The 9,142-nt window shown below is 58.2% G+C and overlaps 1 protein-coding gene across 2 annotated transcripts; it reads left to right on the top strand.

Annotated features, from left to right (window-relative positions):
* The first annotated feature begins 343 nt into the window (after window positions 1-343).
* On the top strand, window positions 344-5,063 carry ELF3 (E74 like ETS transcription factor 3). 2 transcript variants are annotated; one of them, XM_015650381.3, is made up of 9 exons: window positions 344-458; window positions 1,083-1,313; window positions 1,921-2,142; window positions 2,352-2,435; window positions 2,529-2,642; window positions 2,764-2,853; window positions 3,395-3,511; window positions 3,672-3,867; window positions 3,982-5,063. In XM_015650381.3, exons 2-9 carry the CDS (start codon window positions 1,151-1,153, stop codon window positions 4,100-4,102), a joined length of 1,107 nt encoding a protein of 368 aa, XP_015505867.1. In that variant the 5' UTR covers window positions 344-458; window positions 1,083-1,150; the 3' UTR covers window positions 4,103-5,063. The 2 variants fall into 2 exon arrangements, with proteins under 2 accessions (XP_015505867.1, XP_015505866.1); XM_015650380.2 differs by having other exon boundaries at window positions 345-458; window positions 1,145-1,313.
* The last annotated feature ends 4,079 nt before the right edge of the window (window positions 5,064-9,142 follow it).

Here is a 9,142-nt window from a genome sequence, read left to right as displayed (position 1 = left end):
AGGTAGGGATCTGTGGTCCCCAGGGCCTGCCCCGACCCCACGGGTGTTTTTGGCTGCAGGACTGAGTGAAGCTGCTGCTGTGAGCAAACAAACACGAGCCTGGCAAGAAAAGAGCCCGTGAAGGCGGTGTGGGTGAAACTCTGGGCAGCGGTGGGGCATTGCTCTGGCAATGATTAAACTGGCCAGCCCAGATTTCCCGGCAAGGCAGCGCAGGGCTGGGACCTGGTGCTTCATATTATGCAAATCACCTGGATCTGGGAGCATGAACGTTCGGGGCTGGAATTCCCCTGGGGCTGCCAGATTGTTACACCGCCCAAGCTATAAAAGCCGAGGCACGGGCAGGGCTTGCCCATCGGCACCAGCCTCCCGGGGCCCATGAGCAGTGCCTAGTGGCCAGCCGGGCTCCGTCTCGCTCCTCTCTGGATTATTCGCCGTTCCTGGAATTGCCACCACAGAAGGTACCAAAGCTTTTTTTTGCCGAGGCCTGTTGATGTCCCTGAGGCCAGGACAGCCGCTTTGCTCTCCTCCCCGGGCACCTCGGCTCTCAGCGGGGGATGCTCTTTGGCCTTTCCTCGCTCCACGTTTGCTCTCCCTTTGGGGGCCAGCAGCTCCCTCCAGCCCCCAGGCTTTGTAAAGAGGACAGCACGAGTTGGCTTTTTGTGAGGGCCGGGAGGCTGCGGTGATTGGGATGTGCTTGGTGCGATGGCTGAGAGGATTGGAGCTGCTGGCACGGCCCTGGGCAGCGGGCCCAGCCTTGGGGCCCAGGAGTGGCCGAAGCCCCCACGGAGGGGCTGTGTGTCACCGCTCCCTGCCGGCCACCTGCTCGCTGTCACCTCTTGCTGGCTGCCAGCAGGGTGAGGCCAGGCTGCTGGGGACAGGGCTGTCCCCAAGCTGAGGGACGCCACGTCCCCGGCTGGCTCCGGCTCAGCCTCCCTCTGTGCTGGCCCCTGAGGAGGAGGTGAGTCAGGCCGCAGCCACAGCCGGCAGGTGCTGGGTATTTCTGCACAAGTGACCTGAGAGGTGACGATGGGTGGAGGGAGGGACAGCCTGACCTCACCCAGCCTGACTCTGGGGTGCTGCAGGTGCTGCGGGCCTGGGTCCCTCTGGGTCCCTCCACGGGGCTCACCGTCATCTCTCGGCACAGAGCTCCATGGCAGGATCTTGTGAGATCAGCAACATCTTCTCCAACTACATCAGCGCCATGTACCAGCCAGATGAGGTGCAGCCAACCCTGGACTTGCTGGGACACCTTGGGGATGACAGCAGCCTGGGGCTTAGCCTCCCCGCCAGCCAGCCCCCGGCACAGAACACAGGTAGGACCGGGGGAGTGGCAGTGGTGGCACCGGGGAGCGGGGACATGGGCCACTTGTGAGCCAGTGCCACTGGCTGGGAACAGCACTGCAAGGTCCTCATCCCACTGGGACAGGTCAGCAGCTTGCACCATGCCTCAGTTTCCCCAGGGAAAAGCCAAAAGGCTGTGGGAGGGCACCCTGGGTGACCCAAGGTATGGCTGCCGGCAGCACATCTGGTTTATACAGGGGATGGGGGAATCACTGTCCTCCTCCCATGGCACAGCAGAGGGGACAGGCTGCCAGGGCTCACCAGGAAGGACAGTCCTGGTGATGGGGGACCATCATGTGATGGTGCTCAGGGAGGTATGAGAATCACACCAGCAGAGCTGGGTGGGTCGCTCCACAGGCACAAACAGGACAAATGGCACCGAAACTGAGCGTGGGGTCATTGCTGCCTGCAGGGCAGGGCACTAAGGACACTTTAGTCCCATAGCTCTTCAAGTGCAGGGCCTGCTGTGTCCTGCAGGACTGCCACTGGACCAGACCAGGTGTCCCGTGGCCAGTGGGAGCCCACACGAGGCACACGGTGCTGGCACCCTGCTCTGAGCCCGCTCTCCGTCCCTTGCAGACAAGCCAGAGTGGTTCAGTGAGCTCCCCTACTCCTGGAGCAAGGTGCAGGTGCTGGAGTGGATCAGCTACCACGTGGAGAAGAACAAGTACGACGCCAGCTCCATCGACTTCTCCTGCTGCAACATGGATGGGCACACGCTCTGCCACTGCAGCAGGGACCAGATGCGCCACATCTTTGGGCCCCTGGGGGATGAGCTCTACGACCGCCTGCACGAGATCAGTGAGTGTAGCAAGGTCTCCTTCATCTGCAGGCCTGGCAGCTTGAAGAATGAGTTTGAGCCCTCCACTAGCCCAGGACCCCCTGCAGCTGCCTGGGAGGGTGTGGGAGCACAGACCAGAGTCCAAGCATGGCTGGGCTCAGCTGCCAGTGGGCACTATTCCCCTTCATATGGAACAGGCATTGCTAATCTCAGTCCTTCACCTCTGTAGCCTCTGATGAGCTGAACTGGATCATTGATTTGCTGGAAAAAGAGGATGCCACTTCCCAGACCTTCCTGAACTCCAGCCACCTGGGTAAGAGGGAGGTCCTGGTCAAGTCTTTTCCCTAGGGATCACATGCTGATGGTATCAAGGCTAACCACTTCTTCCCTTCTCTGCTCCTTCCAGAGCTGGGAAATCCCTGTGCCAAGGACTCCCTGGAGGACTTAAAGCCCACAAACCCTTTCACAGACTTCACTTGCTTGCCAGGTGCCTTGTCCCCAGGCAGCTCTGATGTCTCAGGTCAGTGTTTTGACAAGGGTGGCTTTGGGTCTTGCAGCAGTCTGGAGGTAGGGGAGGCGGGAACCAGGGGGAAAAGCCTTCAGATGTTCAGTGGTCTGAGCCCTGATCCTTTGCCTCTCAGGGCCTGTGATGTCCCACAGCCCCAACTCTCAGGACTCCGGTGGAAGTGACCTCGACCTCGACCCTGCAGAATCAAAGCTCTTCCCTGATGGTGAGTTGTTTGCTTCAGCCAGGAGCTGGGAGGGGAGGGCTGGCTCCTGGGCAGTTCTGCGCTTCCTACCTGGCAATGATTTAGGGACAGCACCTGAACACCCATCCTCACACGGAGGAGGAGGGAAAGGCCTCCCTGAGTGCTCTGTTTCTCTCCACTGAGCAGGGTGATGGGCAGGGCTGGGAATGCTGGCAGTGGTGATCCTGGTGGGAAGGGGTGGGTGGTGGCAGATGGGTGAAGACTGCAGCCAGGGATCTTGGGCACAGAAATCAGTGTTTGGTATTGATCCCAGCTGGTGATGATACTGGGAACACCAGGAATGCAAGGAAGCAGTAGGGCCTGGGGAAGGAGCAGCATGCTGCAGTGCCAGGGATGAGGGTGGAATGAGGCTGGAGGGAACGGGGTGACCTTGCTCTCAGGGATATTTCCCTGGTACCTGGGCCTGAAAAGAGGCTGCCTCTGGTCCCCAGGAGGACAGGGAGGGGGCTGTAGCCCAGCATGTGCTGCCCAGCCTGACGTGTGCCCCTCTCTGTGTGCACAGACCACTTTTCAGGCAGCAAAAAAGGGGACAGCAAACATGGCAAGAGGAAACGGGGACGGCCCCGAAAACTGAGCAAGGAGAGCAGAGACTGCCTGGAGAACCGGAAGAGCAAGCACTGTAAGTGAACCCTTCAGCCCAGAGCCTGGACTGCCTCCCTCTCTTGGCTTCATGGGGAATGATGTGGGAGGAAGGGCCTTGGCCCGGGGGCTTGGGGTAATCCAAAGGTGCAAGGAGCTGCAGGAGCATCCCCCCTTTAGAGCTCAATCTCCCCTTTCAGCCCCGAGAGGTACCCACCTGTGGGAGTTCATCCGGGACATCCTGATCCACCCCGAGCTGAACAAGGGGCTGATGAAGTGGGAGGACCGGCAGGAGGGCGTCTTCAAGTTCCTGCGCTCGGAAGCTGTGGCTCAGCTCTGGGGGCAGAAGAAGAAAAATAGCAGCATGACCTACGAGAAACTGAGCAGAGCCATGAGGTAAGAGCCCTGCCCTGTCCTGGGGGGGACCTGCTCCACTGGGCTCAGCCTCCAGCAGCTCCTCAATGCCTGGGGCTGCATCCAGAGCCCTGATCTCACCTCTGTCTCCTGCAGATATTACTACAAACGAGAGATCTTGGAGAGAGTCGATGGACGGCGGCTGGTGTACAAGTTTGGGAAGAACTCCAGCGGCTGGAAGGAGGAGGAGGTGCTCAACAGGAACAAGGAGCTGTAGGAATCCTGGATGAGCCAGGGTCTGATAAGCCCCTCAGGGCCAGCCCTGAGCCGGGCTCTTGACAGGAAACTTTGCCTGCAGCTGGATCTGGAAGCTGCTGCCCCATGCAGCGTGTGGAATTGTGACCCTCGCGTGGGCACGCTCGTGTGTGCGGGTGACTGACTGCCAGCACCGAGGTGTTCAGAGCCAATAGTTTGGCTCCAGTAGGTTATTCCAAACTGTGACTGCCCTTGCTGGATTCGTACCTCCAGTTGGAGCCGTGGGGACTGTGGCTGTTTCAGAGCCTGAACAGATGAAACGGGGAAGAGAAGTTCAAGCCCCACTGTGAGAGCCCAGCAGGTCTCCTGCTGTCAGCCACCTCCTGCCTGGGCAGAGGAGCAGCACATCTGTATCACCTGTGACTGAACAGAGCTTGTCCCAGCTGTGGGGCCTTCCTTCTCACTGCTTGCACCGTGCTGGAGGTGCCCCCTGTCCTGCTCACTGCCTGTGGGTAGGGTGAGACCCACTTTGTGTAGCAGCTTCTCAATGTGGCACCTGCTGAGAGAAGATGGGAACATTGTGGAGCTTCACCTGGCCCCAGACAGCCCTCAGTGAGTGAGAAGAGGACGTGGGACAGCAGGGCCATGCTGCATTTCCAGCCCAGGCTGTGCCTAGAGACAGGCCTTTTCCCTAAAAGTAGCTTCTAATTTATGTAAGACCCCAAAAAAAGCAGAGTGAATGCACAGATCTATTTTTTCACGATGTTCCTGTGTGAGAGTGTGTGCTGTGGGGCACACAGGTGTGTGGTGGCAGGTGCTGATGCTCAGCTGGACTGAAGTGATGTCACAGGGCACAGACTGGTGCTGTGCCAGCCACAGAAGGGGATGCCAACCCAGCCAGGCACCCAGCAGGTGCATGTGGTTTCCTCCTTTTCGAGTGTGAATATAAGATGAATAAATTGTTGGTTTGTTGGGTTTTTGTACCTACCTGTAATCTTTGTCATTTTTCTTAAACACATGGTGAGGACCAGGCTCGTGTTACTTGGGATGTCCCATGGCAGGAACCTCATCTGCCACCCTGGCACAGTCACAGGACAGGCTCAAAGCCACCCATGGAGGGACATCTCACCCCCCTCCCAAACCCTGACCCTCCTGAGAACCCTCTGGAATTCTGGCCTTTCCTGGAGCACTGGCCCCAAGCCAGAGTTCACCAGCTGCAGGCTGATGGGCAGCAAAGCCCATGAGCTCATGGGTGATGTGGGGAAGGGAATCTCTCAGCAGCCTCCACATTAATACCCAGTCACAGCCCATGGGAGGACCTTCAGCCTCTCTCTGGCCAGGGAGACATGAAGGGATGCTGAGCAGCAGCACAGGCAGTGCAGTACAATTAATGCTTGCTCCTCTTCCAGCCTGGCTGTTCTCTGGCCTCTCCCAAGACCTGGGTGGCACAAGGACCACATCTCAGGAGGGGGGACTGCACTCACCTGGCAGTGTGAGCAGCCCAAACACATCATGTTCCCCTTCTTGCCCAATGCCATCTTGCCTCCCCCATCCAGCCCAGCTGTGAGGAGGCTGGGAGGTTGTCTCAGGGGGGCTGAGATGATCTCTCTGACCCACAGGATCTGTCTTGGGGTGGCAAGAAGGAATTCAGGGTGCTGGAGGCCAAGCAGACTCACTGATCCATTTCTGCCATGAAGGTGGCAAGCAGCAGTGGCTCTGGGCTGGCACACCCTGCATTTCACAGTGAGTGTCTCTGAACACTGCTGGGCAGCAGAGGCTCCTGGTGCTGCCCTCACCTTCTGCTGGTGCCCAGCACCTGCTGGATGGGGGCACACTGCTCAGTTCCTGCTCATCCCCAAAGAGAAAAGCTCTGGGACTTGTCCTCTGAGCTTGGAGCTGGAGCAGGTCTGGAATGCCCTGAGGCAAAAGCTGTGCCACATCCTTCTGAATGGTTTCAGCTGCTGCTTGGGGGACTAAGGAAAGAAGCCAGGCCACCAGCAGGAGGATGAGGGGAGGTTTTGCTGCCTGGACAGTAAAGGTGCTTTGCAAAGCCTGAGATGCATTTTTGGCAGGGGGATCCAGCCATTTATCACAGAATCCTAGAACAGTTTGGGGTGGTAGGGGACATAGAGCTCATCTCATCCCACACATTACATTTTTCACTTGTCCAGGTTGCTGCAAGCCCTGTCCAGCCTGGCCTTGAACACTTCCAGGGAAGGGGCAGCCACAGCTGAGCTGAGCAACCTGTGCCAGGGTCTCACCACACCCACAGGGAAGAATTTCTTCCTAATATCTAATCTAAATCTCTGCTTTATTAATTTAAAACCATTCTCCCTGTTCTGTCTGCCCTTGCTCCCCTACTGCCCTTCATTACAGAGCCATGGCAGTTCAACATCCCCCATCCAGCACTTGCAGGATTACCAAAGAGAGCAGTAACCCTTCAAAGCAGGGTCTCAAACAGATCATCTGGGCTGTCCCCCATGAGCTGTGCTGGCTGAAGCAGCTGGAATTGCTCCCCATCTTCCTGACCTCAGCTCCAGTCTGAGGTTGGTGGCTTGAGCACCCTCCTAGAGATGCTGCAGCAACATCAAGGCCATGACCCACCTGCTTGGCAGGGGCAGAAGGTGCCCATGGGCCAGACACATCATGTTTTTTGTGGGTTTGACTGCTGTTTACACATGGCCCTGCTGGTCCACCTGGGGTGCCTGGTCTCACAGGGAAGACCTCTTCTCCGTGCCTTCCAGCATGCTGGGCTGAAGTTGTATTGCTCCCAGATATTGCTGGCATGAGGAGATCAGGGCAGCCCTGTGGTGCAAGAAGAGGTCCCAGTCCCTGGGTGTGAACCTGGAGCCAGTCCACGCTCTGGGCTGCAGCCAGAGCTCCGTCAGGCTCCTTGCGTAACCCTCCCCAGGGAACAGGTTTTCCTGGCTGGTGTCTGCTGGCTGCAGTGAGTGCAGGGTGCTCTGGGTCCATCCCTGACCTGCTGGAGCTCCTGCAGGAGCTGAGGGGTGGCAGCAGGGACAGTGGCACACACGGGGGGCCAGGCCAGGCCACGGTGGCCATCGGTGTGTGAGCAGGCACAGGGAGTGGGGCAAGGCCAGCTGCAGCCTGGCTGGAGCTGCCTGTGCTCCTGGCTGTGCTCCTGGCTGTGCTCCTGCCTGGAGCTGCCTGTGCTCCTGCCTGGAGCTGCCTGTGCTCCTGCCTGGAGCTGCCTGTGCTCCTGGCTGTGCTCCTGGCTGTGCTCCTGCCTGGAGCTGCCTGTGCTCCTGCCTGTGCTCCTGCCTGGAGCTGCCTGTGCTCCTGACTGCTTCCCTCAAGTTTGGGGTTGTGGGTGAGGTGTTTATTCTCCGTAAATAGATAACCCCAGCAGGCTGGCAGTGAGAGGGGAGCACTTTGTCACGCAGGCTGGTGCCCTGCCAAGTGCGCCTTGTTTGCTCAAGCAGTTTCATTTCTCTCCCTCTGCAGTTTGTGTTACCTAACTGGCCTGGGACAATGTTTAACCAGCTCCAAGAGCAGCAGGGAACCTGTCTGCCTCGCCTCCTGTGCCCCCAGTGTCCCCAGTGCCCATCACTGCCACCCCACTGCCGTTGCTGAGCGGGTTGCACAGCAGGCTTGGGGCAGAGGCAGGGTCTGTGGATCATAAAGTCTGAAAATGGTTTGGAAGGGAACTTATAGACCATCATGATCCACCCCTGCCATGGCCAGGGACACCTTCCACTGTCCCAGGCTGCTCCAAACCCCATCCAGCCTGGCCTTGGACACTCCCAGGGATCCAGGGGCAGCCACAGCTGCTCTGGGCACCTGTGCCAAGGTCTCCCCTCCCTCACAGGATTCCCTCCTCAAATATAACCTAACCCTGCCCTCTGTCAGTGTGGAGCCATTCCCCCTTGTCCCTTGAGGTCCCCAGCTGTGTGGGTACCTTGTGGGAGAGGAGGAGGAGGAGGAAGCAGGGGTGTGTGGGCACAGATGGGGGGACCAGATCCTGCCACCCCTCATGAAATCTGTGTTGGTCATTGGGATGAAGAGCCAGGAAGGGCTGGAGAAAGAGCAAGGCTTGAGGAATGCACACACAAACACCAACACACGTGCACAACCAGCACATTGGGGTAACCCCTACAGCAACCTCCATCCTGAGCCTCCCTAGCAGAGCCTCCCAGGGCACTGGCAGGAAAAAACAGATGATTTGTTTATTTTTTTTATTCTCTCTGAAGGTACCTGGATTTTATGGCTGTGGCAAGCCATGACAAGAACTGAAGAAAAAGAGGATTTTCCTCCAAGAAAGCCTCCCCTCACACTTTTAACCTGGGGTTTGTTGGGAGACTTTTCCCATCAGGTGGTCCCAGGCTGAAAGTGCTTCTGGCACACAGATATTTCCATTTCTCATGGAAGTATCTTGGGCACCCTTCAAGTCTCAGAATTACAGTGAGTTTTGTCCTCCTCAAGACTTCCCAAAGGGCCACAGGGGCCATTGCTCAGCCCTGGTCCCAGTTAGGGAACAGTTTGCCCTGGCCACTGTGGCCAAAATCAGGTTGTTGTGGCTGAAATGTGCTGAGTGGGAGCAGAGAAATTGGGTGAGGGGAGAGGTTTCATCTGGACAGGCAAGAAGGTGTCCAATATCCCACATGCCAGGCCATGAACTGCCCCTGAGCACAACAGCATGACCTGATTTTCCAGCCAAGCCAGACTGTGGCCATCCTTGAGCAGATGAGAGGGGATGGGAATGCAGTGGGGATGGGGACAGCTGCTGGGAGGCAGGGACCATCTCTCTGGTTCCCACTGCTCCCACTGCCTTCAAGCTCCCTGCAGCCCCTGCTGGCTTTCACCCTTCCTCAGCCATCTGCCTTTGCAGGCAGGGCAGAGCTCAGGGCTGGCAGAGCAGGGGAGCCACCATGGGAACCCTGCACACCTGGGAGAAAAGGCTGTGAGCAGGGGAACCACTCTGGGGCCTGGGGCCTCAGGGGCTGTGCTGGGGCTGGAAGGAGAGTGTTTGGGGTCATGCTGGGAGGGATGGGGCTGGAAGGAGAGTGTTTGGGGTCATGCTGGGAGGGATGGGGCTGGAAGG

Source organism: Parus major, chromosome 26, assembly GCF_001522545.3.
Source record: "Parus major isolate Abel chromosome 26, Parus_major1.1, whole genome shotgun sequence".
Lineage (NCBI taxonomy): Eukaryota > Metazoa > Chordata > Aves > Passeriformes > Paridae > Parus > Parus major.
This window is presented reverse-complemented; position numbering and strand designations above follow the sequence as displayed.

Excerpts from the sequence above, each read along its gene's own strand:
- ELF3 (XM_015650381.3), top strand. The coding sequence starts at position 1,151 with ATGGCAGGATCTTGTGAGATCAGCAACATCTTCTCCAACTACATCAGC. Across the intron at positions 1,314-1,920 it reads GCCCCCGGCACAGAACACAG|ACAAGCCAGAGTGGTTCAGT; the intron begins GTAGGACCGGGG and ends CGTCCCTTGCAG. Across the intron at positions 3,868-3,981 it reads AAACTGAGCAGAGCCATGAG|ATATTACTACAAACGAGAGA; the intron begins GTAAGAGCCCTG and ends TGTCTCCTGCAG.